Genomic DNA, 13,735 nt, shown 5'->3' with positions numbered 1-13,735 from the left:
TTTCTTTCTTTTTATGAATACAAATTGGCCATATTTGAAAGTTTCCCTCTGTCAAATTTCAGAAAAAGGGAGTTCCTATTTTTCTGAATTATAATAGAAAATTCTTGAAATAAATATAATTCTACTTAGAACAGAGAATTTTTGAAATTTGCGTAAAGAATTGTAAATTTTACTTTTGAACAACAAAATTTCCGTAGAAAATTATAATGTTCACTTTGATTCAGGGGATTTTCCCAAAAAATTATAAATTATACTTAAGGAAAGGCAATTTTTCTAAATAATTAAAGGATCTTTAATTTACTTTCACGAATTTACATTTGTTTAATTATTGTAATAAAAAAAACAGTGATTTTCGCTTGTGAACAAAACTCAAAACAAAAATTTAGTATTTAAATAATTCTACTTTCAGCTGAAATTTTGCTCATATCTCATTAAAACCTGATTACCATGGTAAATTTGTTATAAAAAAATGATAAAGAGGCTTGTTACAAAAAGTCTGGATATAACCATTTTAAACTTTTTAAAGACTTAAAAAAAATCGTTTGTAAAAATAAGAATTTTTACATTCTCATCAGAGAAGGTATTAGATTTGTGTGAAATTTGACCCCCCTCCAAGTTTTTGTCAAAAATTAACTTTTTGAGACCCCTCGAATCCGAAAAACAGGTTTTTACGAATGTTTCTGTCTGTCTTTATGTCTTTCTGTCTATGAGCACAATAAGTTTTGAACAAAATAATCTATTGGATGGGCCTTTGATACATTATGAACCCTAAAAATATCTACAAATTTGTTATTAATCACTTTTTTATAGGACACGTAGTTTTTGTTTTAATTAGTTATATAACCATTCTTTAAAAAATTAAAAACGTAGAAGCTGAATAGATTTAAGATAATATCATATAAAATAAATGTAATATTTTTTTAAATTACTGTAATGTACAATTTTCAATCAGTTTAAAAAAATTTTAATATAATATTTCCGAAACAAACTTATTTAAACTAAGAACTTTCAAAATAAATTAGTTTTACATTTTGTACAATCATAATTCAATAATTTCACAAATGAATTTGAAATTAATCAGGGAAAAATTAAAGAAACTTCAAAAGAATTTGATCAAATGCGTCCAAATTTAGGGTGAGTTTCAAAGAGTTTAAGATGAATGAAATAAAAACTTTAAAAAACTATATCGAATGAATAGAATTGAGTAAATTTAGAAGAATGTAAGCAAATTTGGGATAAACTAATAATAATTTATGGTGAATTCAAAATGAATTGTAAAAAATATTTTGAAATTTTTTCAAACGGAACAAGGAAATTTCGTCTGTTTTAATGCCAATGCAAGTTACGAATTATAATAATATACATTTATGGGAATTATATAAAATTTCAGGGATAAACTTGAGTACCAAGCACGAGATACGTAATGAGAAAGTGTTCGTTAAAGCCGAAGGAGCTTTAACGAAAGAGAATGCACAATCATTAAATTACTATTGTCGATACTTTTACCTTTAGTTTTAAATAGTTTGTGCAGAAAAGTCGAGCGCGAGAACCAACAGCAGTCGCGCGTCCTAGGCGCGCTCAAAAATGCAAGCGCAGCGAACCGCGCGCGTAGAGCGCGATGAGAATGTGCCGGCGAAGTGGGCAGATTTTTTAAATTGCAAATTTTATTAAAATAACCTTACAATTTCTGTTCATTATTTATTATAATTATTCATTTAATTGATTTTCTTCAATAGCGAAGAGATCGCTAAAGGGTCAGTTGAGAAACTAAACCCAAACGATAAATCAATGATGTCGTTGGAAATACTTTTAAAATAAATTAATTTGGGTAATACATTAAATTCAATTTTAAACGCGTTAAATTCCAAAACTTCAAGGAAAAATATTATATTCCCAGCAAAACAAATAAAAAATCTAATATAAAACACGATAATATTTTAAACAAATAGTTAAATTTTCTACTAAAAAGACGAATTTTCAACCAAGACGCTTAATTTTCCACAAAAAAGATAAATTTTCAACAAAAAAAAAAGAATTTTTAATAAAGTAACTAGTTCACCTCCCAACTAAATAGTTGAATTTTGAACAAAAAATATTTCTATTCAAAATAAAAAACAGTTTAAATTCATAAAAAATATAAGTATTGCACAAAATAATGGATCAGTTAACAATAAAAAAAGATGACTCCGGGAGAAAAAACGTTATTCAAATTGTAGAATTTTTAAACCAAAAGGACAAATCTTCTATAAAACGGTTAAATTATCAACCTACAAAGACGAATTTTTAATAAAAATTTCAATTTCCACTCAAGGAGATGAAGTTTTACACTTAAAAACATTCATTTTTAACTAAGTAGTCTCTCAACAAACTAGTTGAATTTTTAACCAAAAGAGATTTTTATTTAAAATAAAAAATTTAAATTTTTTCAAAAAGATGAATTTTCGAGAAAATAGTTGATTGAATAACAACAGCCAAGAAGGAAATAAAGTCAGCGAAATTGTAGAATATTTAAGATAAAAGAACGAAATTGCTACAAAACAATCATTGACTTGTCAACCCGTAAAAACGAATTTCCAACAAATCAGTTATAAAATACTTAAATAAATTTTCATCAAGAAGAATTTTTTCACCAAAAACAAGTGTTTTTAGGAAAGTAGTCTTTCAAGTAACAAGTTAAATTTTCAACGAAAAAAGAATTTTATTTTTTAAAAAGTTGAATTTTTCGAAAAAACTAAGTTTCAACAAAATAGTTGATTTTCAACCAAAAAAATGATTTTTCAGTCAGGGAGAAAAAAGTTAACCAAAAATTGTTGAATTTTGAAGCCAAAACCACACATTTTTTACAAAACAGTAGAAGTTTTTAACCCAAAAAGACGAATTTTTAACCAAATAATTCAATTTACAATCAAGGAGATGAAGCTTTTACCCGAAAACATGTATATTTAACAAAGTAGTCGCTTAACAAAATATTTTACTTTTTAATCCAATACTGGAATTTTCTAGATATGAAGATGAAGTTTCAACAAAAAAGTGAATTCTCAACCGAAAAGTATAAGATTTCATATTTCGATAGAAAACACTAATTTATAACAAAATAGTTGGATTTCTAGCCAAAGAGTTGAATTTTAAACGAAATAATTAAATTTTTAACAACAAAAGAAAACGATTTTTTAAACAAATATAGTTAAACTTTCAACTGAAGAGATGAATTTTGAACTAAAATTCTTAATCTGCAGCAGCAAAATATTAATTTTTATGAAATTAAGTCAACTTTTAAGCCAAAACAAACGAATTGTCTACAAACTAATTGAATTTTCAACCAAAAACATTATTTTTTAACCAAATTAATTCACATTTACCCAAAAAAAATTTTTTTGACGTAAATGTTTAATTTAAAACAAAATATGAATTTTTAACATAAAATTGAATTTGCAAACAAATAGTTTAATTTTCCACTACATTATTGAATTTTTAAGCCGAAAGAATGGTGTTTTCTACAAAAAAGCTGTATTTAAAAACCAATGAATTCTCAATGAAATATGTAATAGTTTATATTTCAACTTAAGAACGTTTTACTTTAAATAAAAAATGTTTGAATTCTACAAAAAAAAAAGAATTTTCAATAATATAGTTTATAATTCTCAACCACAAAAGGTTTATTTTTACCATATAGTTTCAACTAAAATTATGAATATTCAATTAAAAGAATTTTTGAACAAATTAGTTCTATTTTGAACTAAGCAGTTGAATTTGCAACCCAATAATATATTTCGACAAAAAATATTTTTATTTTAATAAAAAACAGTTAGTTTCTACCAAAAAAGTCCAATTTTTCACAAAATTGTTGAATCATCAACAAAAGGGTTAATTTTTAACCAAATAGTTGCATTTTTATTACCAAAAATTAAATTTTCCATAAAAGACATAAATCTTTTTCAACTAACAAGACGAATTTCTAATCGACTATACGAGCTTTAAACAAAACATTTGAAATTTCAACTAAAAATGATCAATTTCCAACAGAAAACGGAATATCTAAATTATCTGTTAAAAAATTATCTTCAAACCCAAAAAAAACGAATTTCATACCAAATAGATGAAGTACAAATAAACCAGTTTAATTTTCAACTGAAAAAATCAATTTTTAACGAAAAATGAAACAGTTGCATTTTCAATTAAAATAATTATTTTTTAACTAAAGAAAAGACAACGATTTTTAAACAAATAAAGTTTTCATAACAAAATTTAAAAAATTGCGTCCAAATTGTTGAACTTCAAAGCCAAAAGACGAATTTTCTACAGAACAGTTGTTAGTTGAATTTCCAACACCAAAATATGAATTTGTACCAAAAAGTTTATTTTTTACCAAAATAGTTGAATTTTCAAGGAATAAAATTGTTATCAGTATTTAAAGTATAGTTAGAAATGTTGCGTAGAAAAGGAAAAGTGAAAAACTGATCACAGATCGGATTTGACCTTGCGTCATTATTAAGAAACAGGACAAAAACTACCGATCGCCTTATCACTGATTAACGATCATTACACTTAACGAATTTTAAATATTTGAAAAAAAAGATAAAAAGATTAGCTTCCATGGAATCTATCACTGACTGTAATTTAGGTTTGGATTCTGGTTTTTGAAAATGTCACAAAAGTTTATCATTCCCGCAGATGATCTTGATCGACTTCTGCAGGAAAAATGTACAAGTGAACTTCGAACTGGTTATATTACCGTTGATGGAGTCTGTCTTCCAGAGTATTTTCAAAACTTTGCTGATAGAGTTGAAAATTTTGAAGTACGAGATGATGATATTTGGGTTTGCAGTTTTCCAAAAACTGGTAAGTTTTATGTATTTTTTTAACCAGAGCTAATTTTTATTAGTTCTTACGTAATTACATAAGAAGACTCAATAATGTTGTGAAAGAAACATTCTTTATTGAACTTTTCTGTAACTGAATCTTTTATGATTCGTAATCGTAATACGAATTACTGAAAATGTATAACATACAGGGTAGTACGCTGGGGCTTACATACATGGCGAGTTAAATGCTACCCGAATTGCACAGCAGCAGGGGAGAAGCCATTGTACAGGGGTATTTTCATATTTCGCGCCCTTAAAGTTGCATTCGGATCGGCCATTCGGCCAAGGCCGTGCATCTTCGGATAAAGTTTATGATCATTTCCATGGTTGCGTTCGAAACTTCAAACGGTTATATTCAGATTCACCTGTTTTCCCTAATCGCTGTCAGTAAATGTAGGCAATGTTAATTTAAAGTTTACGCATGTAATATTTCATTCACTTTATTTAAAACATATCCTGTCTATTCATAACATATCTTTTTCATGCAATAAAAATAAGCATTAAACACTATTCACTCTTCGCCCACTGAAAACACAGAATATTATTACTATTTTATAGTATTTGTCACTTAGCAGCCATTCTATAATGTTACTGGCACAGAAAAAATGACGTTTACTTCTCATTTCACATATCTCACTTCATTATGAATAAACACTTTTATTATTTGTAATTACTATATGACATAACCTATATTGTTTTGACACTTGTATCCGTTTGAAGTTTCGAACGCAAGCATGGAAACTATTATAAACTTGATCCGAAGATGCACGGACTTGTTCGAATGGCCGATCCGAATGAAACTTTGAAGGCGCGAAATATGAAAATACCCCTGTATAATGGCTTCTCCTCTGCTGTTGTGCAATTCGGGTAGCATTCAACTCGCCATGTATGTAAGCCCCAGCGTGTCCACCCTGTATAATATAAAAAAGGTACTTGATGTAGAATATGAAAAAAAACTTGCAGGTTTTTAAGTATTACTAATCAGGGGGTTCTTAATTGTACAAAATTAATAATTGAAAAATCTTTCGGGTGAGGCAAATTTAATTATTTAAATTTTTTTATGAAAAATATGGAAAATTGTTTGTAAAACTCAAATAACTGGAATTCTGCTTTCATTTGATAATAAAAATGTTTTTAAAAGTTGATTATAGAGCCTGTACATTTTAAAGATTTGAATATCCTTTTCACCTCGATACTTTTTTTATTTAGTAGTATTTAAATAAAAATAATTTCAATAATGATTTTACATTTATTTAAACATTATTACCAGGGAGGCTATAGGCCAGGGAAATTTTATTGGGAAGAAACCACAAAACTCAAGATTGAAAATTTTGTTATTTCAAATTCTTTGATTCATTTCATAAAAAATTCTATGTTAAAAAATAAGATGGCAATTCTATTTGGCTTGTATTTCTGCTTTTTTTCGATTGCTTCCCTCTGACGATTATTTGTTTGAGTTAAAAATTGTATCATTAGGTAGCAATGACAAGAACTGTTTAGTTTGTTCATTTGGCGGTTGCAAATTCGCCTCTTGGATTAAAGGTTAAATAATTTAGATGATTTTTTTTTCTTTCTTGACTGAAAAATATTTATTTGTTGAAAATTCGCCTTTTTCGTGAAAATGCATCTTCTGGGTTGAAAGTTGAATTACTTTGTTAAAAATTCATTGTTTGTTTGTTTAAGATTTATTGATGTGTTCAAAAATGTATCTCTCTTGTTAAAGATTAAATAATTTTTTAAAAATTCATCTTTTTGGTAGAAAATTAATCCTTATGAGTTGAAACTTCAACTATTTTGTAGAAAATGCGCCTTTTTGGTTAAAACTTCGTTTTCATTGGTTAAAACTGGTACTAATTACTTAGAAATATATATTTTTATTGCAAATTTATCATTTTGGTTCAAAATTCATTTCTTCGTTTGATAATTTTTCTACTTTCTTGAAAATCTTCTTTCCTTGTTGTTGAAAATATAATTATTTTGTTGAAATTTCAAAACTTCGGGTATAAATTGAACTATTTGGCTAAAAATTATATTTTTTTGGTGTTAAAATATCAACTATTGTGTTTCGATAAGAATTCGCCTTTTTGATGAAAATTTAAACTTTCCCGTTGAAAATACAACTGTGTTTTGGTGAAGTTTAATCTATTTGGTTCAAAATTCGACTATTTTGTTGAAAAATCAACTGTATTGTTATTGTATTTGTTGGTCGAGAATTTATCTTTTTTGCTGAAAATTCGCCTGTTTGTACCGATTTGGCTTTTTTATTTAAAAATTTGTTTTGTTTTGTAGAAAATCCATCTTATATCGCATGAAATTCTTTATCTTTTGATTAAAATAAATAATTACAATTCCTTTGTTTAAATTTTAATTTCAAATTGTTTTATCATGTTTATGTAAAATCTTACGTTAAAAATGTTACAAGATTAAAGTTCCTGTCCATAAATATTAGTTTCCTTTGCGAACATTTAATATATTATTTTGAATAAGGATGATTTTAATTTAAAATAACTCCAAGCTAAAATTTTCATATCGATAAACCTGCCTATTAAAAAGATCTCGAAATTATATTTAATCGGTACTGAAGAATTTCAAACATTCACAATTTAAATTGAATTGTATGGAGAACACAAAATTACTTTAAATCAAACTCTTTATTTCTAACTTTAAAATTGAAAATAATTCAATTATCATGATTAGAAATTAATTATTAGTTAAATGCAATAATTAAAATTCTACAATCGTATGAACTAACTCATTACTTTTATATATACCAAAAATCAGGTCAACGGGAAAAAAGTTGTCCTTTTTTATGAGAAAAAATAAAATGTACAAAAAATAATTATTTTGACAACAGCTTTTGTAATTTTATATTTTCTTACTGTACATGTTTACCAATTTTGTTTTTAAATATTTTAATTTGAATGAAGTATGGCTTATTTTTTCAAAGAAAAAATGCTCCATAACTTTGCTGTTTTCAATTTATTAATATTTAAATAATTTGAAAATAAAATTATTTGTTTTAAAAATTCCATTCTTAGTAGTATTGTTTTGAAGTCTAAAATTATAGAAAAACTATTTTTTCATCACATGCTTGTAACAGTTTTCAAAAGGTAAAAATTAGGTTTATTTTCATATATTCAAATAATATTTTTAAAATACATGACAGGTACCACATGGACTCAAGAAATGGTTTGGTGCCTTGCAAATGATCTTGATTTTGAAAGAGGGAAGGTGATTCTTCAAGAGCGATTTCCATTTTTAGAGTATGATTTTTTCAATGCCTCAAAACTGTTTTATTGTTAAAGAACCTTTATGGGTGAAAATCAAAAACTTGGAATTATTCTTTCATCTGAACAAATTCCAAGTGTCTACACGCAAAATACTAGAAAAATTAGAAATTTAAAACAATCAAACAAGTCACCATTAGAAAACCACAAGTTATATTCCCAGCCGGATAATAAGGTTATGCAAAAGAAACTTGATCACTTTAAAGAATAGTTTCAGTCTGTTTTTTATTAATACTTAAATAATAAAATTAATATTAAATTTATTTTAAAATATTTTCGGGTTGCTTAATCGGTTAGTTTCTTCAAATAAAGACGCTTTAAATATATAATTAAAATTTCACGTCTTGAATTATATTCAATAATCTTTAAGCATTACCCAATTTGCATGTGGCAAATAAACTTTTAACCCATAAAACGAATGAAAAACTGCTTTGTGACCAGATATCATAAAAATTCAGGGGCATTAAAAAAGAGATTATAATTCTGAATATATAATCGCAAACGATAAAAAAGCTTTGTGTTTTAATTCTGAAAAAAGACGTGTATTCAACAAAAAAATCTGTCGGCGGCGTTCAACACTCCACTCATTTATAGTGGTGTCCTTGGTTCAAATCCACCCTGAAGCACATTTTTTTGTTCTCAAAAAATATTAAACCATTATACTACACGATTTGATATTTAATATTAAAAATTAATTAACAACCTGCTCAACGAAATAACTTCAATGTTTAAATTTTTATTCTGATTCGGTGAAAATACTTCTGACTGAAGTATTTATTTAAACTAGGTTTGAAAATTTTAAAAAATGCAGATCACCGACGTCATCAGATGATATACGAAAAACAAGAAATAATCTGCCATAGCATTGGTAGCGTAATTGGTAAATGCTCCACTCATGTATGGTAGCGTGCCCGGTTCAAATCCAGTCTGAGGCAGATTTTTTCGTTAAAAAAAAAATAGATCAGTAATGCATACAATTTAATATTTAACATTACAAAATTAAATAAGCGTATAACATGCCAGAAACATGATATTGTCAACTTTTGGATTTTCACCCTTATACTGAAAAATATAAGTCGTAAAAAAATTTTCATTAATTCGAATCATTGTAGACTGACGAGTTTATGGGACTACAGAAATGTAATTCAACGAAGACCTGACCTGGTTAAGCCTCACGAGTTCATTTTTGATAGTTTCAATTTTGTGAATAAATTACCAAGCCCAAGATTTATCAAAACCCATTTACCCTTTCATTTATTGCCAAAAGAAATTAGAACTGGCGAAAAGAAGCCGAAAATAATCTATGTCAGCAGAAATGTCAAAGATACCTGCGTCTCTTATTTTCATCATTGTCAACTTTTTGAAGAATTTTCTGGTACATTCGAAGAATTCTGCAGACTGTTCTTAGCAGGAAAGGGTATGTCTTTTTAAACAATAAATATTTGTGATAATATTCATTTGTAAAATTTCCATAATTTCAAGTAAAAATTATAGTTCGAATGCGCAATTGTAAAATAGTTACATTTTTGAGACCTTCGGGGTGGTAATGTAACCTTTTACTTTCATTTATTAATTTTTTAAGTTTTCTAACTTTAAATTTCACAATTTCGTAGTTTCAATTTAAGTATTGAAAATTTTAGGAAAATTCCACTATTGAATTTTTTTAAATTAGAAAGTTTCATATTGAAAGCCTTAGCAGTCAGTTTTAAATTGAATAATTTTGGATTTCAATATTCTACATTACTTGATTTCAGTTACAAACGTTTGAAACCGTCTGGTTTTGAAAATTTTGCATGATTGTAGAATATCATTTTGAATCACTTGATAGATGCAAAATTTTCAGTTTTAGGGTTTGTAATTAAAAGTTTTTAAATTAAATGTCTCCCGAAAAATTCGAAACCTAATGAATATTTAAGAAAATCAGTTCACAAATTTGAGCCTTAAAAATTAGAAGAGTTTGGAAGTAGGCATGTAAGATTGAATTATTTTTTATTTGAACAAATTTCGAAATATTCAACATTTTAAATCCAACATAAACAAAAATTTCGAATTGAAAGGCTGAAAATTATGGAATTTCAAACATTAGAATCATATATAGCAACCTCGCATTGTAGTATCTTCAAATCTTCCAATCTTTAGTTCAAAATTTAAAAAAAGTGAATCATGAAAAATTGAAAAATATTGAATTGAAAGATTCAAAAAAAAAAGAATTACTCTAAATAGGTGTAAAAGCAAAATTAATTGAAATCAAACATTTATAAATTGTGTTGCCTCCAATTAAACTAATCTGAAATTGAAACTTCAGTAATTGCATAATTTTTAAAATTCTGAGTTGTTACAATTACAGAGTTTTGAATTTTCATACTGGAAGGAAAATTTCAAATTTTTTTCTCACATCAGTTTGTTTTCAAATTAAAATTGAAATGTTTGATTTTTTAAAAGTATAATTAATAATTAGATTTTTTATATTTAAACGATTTTAATTTACTTAAAATAATTCAAATTTTAAATAGCCTGACTTCAAAAACGCTCTACATCAGAATTTTTGACGACTAAAAATATTTTCAGTTTGAAATGAAGTTCGGATTCGTTTCATCTCCATCGTGCTGCATCAGAAATGTTTTCTTTTTTCATGTATCCCATTCAAAATAAATATTTAATTTGAACATTTTATCACAATTATTTAATTTTAAAGGTTTATAATTCACAATTTTTCCATGTTAAACGGTGAAAATGACGATAAGTTTATTTTTTGATGTTAGAAAAATTTGCCTAATACATTTTGAATGTTAAAATATAATCTTTATCTGGAAAAAATTTTAAATTATAGGTTCTTCTATTTTTTGTTATTGTATAGTGATTGGGGTATTAAATACTAATGCTAAAGGGTATTGCAAACTTATAAATAATGTTGGCAAATATTGTTAATTGAAAATTAGAGTTTTGAAGATTGGGCTATACATTAACAATTTTTATCTCTTATATTATTTATCGGACGAGGAAAACACTTTTAAAAAAATATACGCAAATATTGAATTTTATATTTTTTGTTCATGCAATGGACTAAAAATTACTCTTCAGTTACAATTTTTAATATTCTTTTATTTCCCGAAAATATTTGTCAATTATTTAAACAAATATAATGTAAAAATCAAAATTCAGCTATTTTTGCACACACACACACACACACACACACACACACACACACACACACACACACACACACACACACACAAATATATATATATATATGTATGTTTATATATTTATATATTTATAATTAAAAATTTCTCATAAGGACAACCGCAGGATTTTACCGGGAGCAGGTGATAATCTGGAAAATTGCACCCGCCCCCAGCGAAATCGCGGTAAAATTTCAGCCACAACCACTTCTCACGACCGTGAGATAGGTGTTTATTCCTCGCTTTAAATAAACCATGGCGCATTTGTCTAACCGAAATTCCATTCCAATTTCCTTAGTATCTCGTTCGATAATTTCTAGAGCTAGATGTAGTTGCTATTTGTTTTTAGCATAGATCTTAAGATCGTCCATGTAAAATATATAAGTGACCTTGTACTTTCGATCTGCAGGTTTGCCGCACATGTACCCGTCCAAATGGCGCAGTGCTAGAGATAGTGGCAATAATGTATGTCAAAAGAGGAGTGGGCTCATGGTGTCGCCCTGAAAGACACCGCTCTGAAACGTGACCTTGTTAGTTGTCATAAGTTTTTTTTCCAAATGAGAGTGTAAATATGGTTTTCCAAAGCGGCATCAATCTCTCTATGCACCCAACTATTTGCGGATGAACCCTTAAGATTTCCAAAAGACAGATGATAAGTCTATGGGAAGTCGAATCGAAAGCTTTTTGATAATCAATCGAGGCCATCAATAGGTCACGCTGGTAGAATGCTGCATCTTTACAGACACATCTATTGATGAGCAGGTTCTCCCGACATCCTGCTACGCCTTCCTTTGAGCCTCGTTGTTCCTACATTTCTTGCCACGCAGGTTTAATTGCCCGAACAATCCTATCATTTGGGATAGCTGTGAATATCTTATAAAGTATTTTCAGACAAATTATGGGCCTGTAATTCTTCGGGTCAGCTAAGTTGCCTATTTTCGGCAGGAGTATTGTGCGCTCTTCCACCAACCACTCTGGAATCGGCTCTTCCGACTTCAAATATGAGGTTAAAATACGGGCCAAATGCTAATGGGTTGAAGAAAACTTCTTCCACCAGAAGGTTTTGATACAATCTGGTCCCGGTGCGGAATAGTTCTTCATCCCTCTTAATACTTTTTTCCCCTCCTCGGTAGTGATGGGTGGGCATTCTTTATCAGGTGTTATGAGGGTGACACATAACTCCTTGAAACTATTTATATTTTCTGAGTCTTCGTCCAGTATGTGCTGAACTTCGTAGATTTCTCTCCAAAATACTTCGACCTCCTCTGGTTTGGATGGGTGTTCGACAGTAACTGGAGGGTCTTGGAAGAGTCGAGATGGGTCAGAGAGAAAATGTTGATGTTCTCTGACCCACCTCTTCCTCCGCTCTAGACTTCTCTTAGCGTCAGATAGTATCCGTATTCTCTCAACAATATGCTGCCTGATGGTCAGCAGCTTTGACTTGTTAGGTGTGTGATAACGAGCCCGGAGTTCGCGCGCAAACTTTCGAACCTTGGCGGTAAAACTCCTGCCAAATGTAATGTAGTCAATCACAAACTAAATGCGGGACACGTACTGTCTTGTCCACCCTATCTTTATGGCAAGTTGATGCATTCGTCTTTTGGTCTTATGATCAACCGTTGGTCTTGTTTTACGGTTTGCATCGGCTAAAGCTCTCGCTGCATTATACACACAATAATTGATAGCCCAGACGTCGGATTCTCCGGGAAAATGTCCACGAAGCTCGTCATCCATTTCAGCCAGATATTTAGGCTTGAGAGAAACCTTGGTGTTGATGTTTCTTCTGGTCGTAAAGCATCGCTCTTCATCTATTGGATGCCTGCCCGCGGTTGGTCTTAGTGTCGCCTCTCTTTCTCTGTTGCCGGCTTGTTCTAGCTGTGGTAGAGTAGGCGTTTCGCTTACATAGCCCCTTTTACGGGTCACACTCGCAACGTAGCACTCTAGCAAGTCGTGATTCAGTCGCTCCGTCCACCCAAAGGTCGCGAGATCTCGCCGATCCATCGCATTGAATCCATTGTCATTGGCTCACCCAGCTCCAGATTGATCGGCATTGTTGGCCGACCCATTGTCGGGAGTCCTGCGCGTTCTGTTGTTTTGAACCGCACTTGCTACAACTATGTCTGGTGTTGTCATTGCTGTTCCCACGAGAAGCTAGGGAAAGGGTTCGTCCATCCTTGTAGAGCCCCACATGCAACGATAAGGCTGCGTACTCTGAGAGGTCGCCCGGTATCCCAGAGTCACAGTTCTAGACATCTCACCCAGGTGCCATTCAGCTTTCAGCAAGGTTGTCACACCTCCGCTTGGGGGTTAATTCCTTCGGGACCACCCCAGGACAATTTTCCGTGACTGCCTATTTATTTTTGTAACCATATTCAGCGGAAACCCTTGGTACAGGGACCCTCTA

General features: G+C 29.5%; 1 protein-coding gene across 1 annotated transcript in view; it reads left to right on the top strand.

The window, feature by feature from the left end:
* The first annotated feature begins 4,643 nt into the window (after positions 1-4,643).
* LOC117182001 (luciferin sulfotransferase-like) overlaps positions 4,644-13,735 on the top strand; it is a 38,861-nt gene continuing 29,769 nt past the window's right edge. Inside the window, exons 1-3 of the mRNA XM_033375020.1 lie at positions 4,644-4,839; positions 8,029-8,125; positions 9,262-9,566. Of these exons, the coding sequence (XP_033230911.1) occupies positions 4,644-4,839; positions 8,029-8,125; positions 9,262-9,566 (598 nt within the window). The remainder of the gene's footprint in view (positions 4,840-8,028; positions 8,126-9,261; positions 9,567-13,735) is intronic.

This window comes from Belonocnema kinseyi, chromosome 10 (genome assembly GCF_010883055.1).
Source record: "Belonocnema kinseyi isolate 2016_QV_RU_SX_M_011 chromosome 10, B_treatae_v1, whole genome shotgun sequence".
Lineage (NCBI taxonomy): Eukaryota > Metazoa > Arthropoda > Insecta > Hymenoptera > Cynipidae > Belonocnema > Belonocnema kinseyi.
The sequence above is the reverse complement of the archived record's forward strand: the minus strand, read 5'-3'. Positions and strand labels throughout refer to the sequence as shown.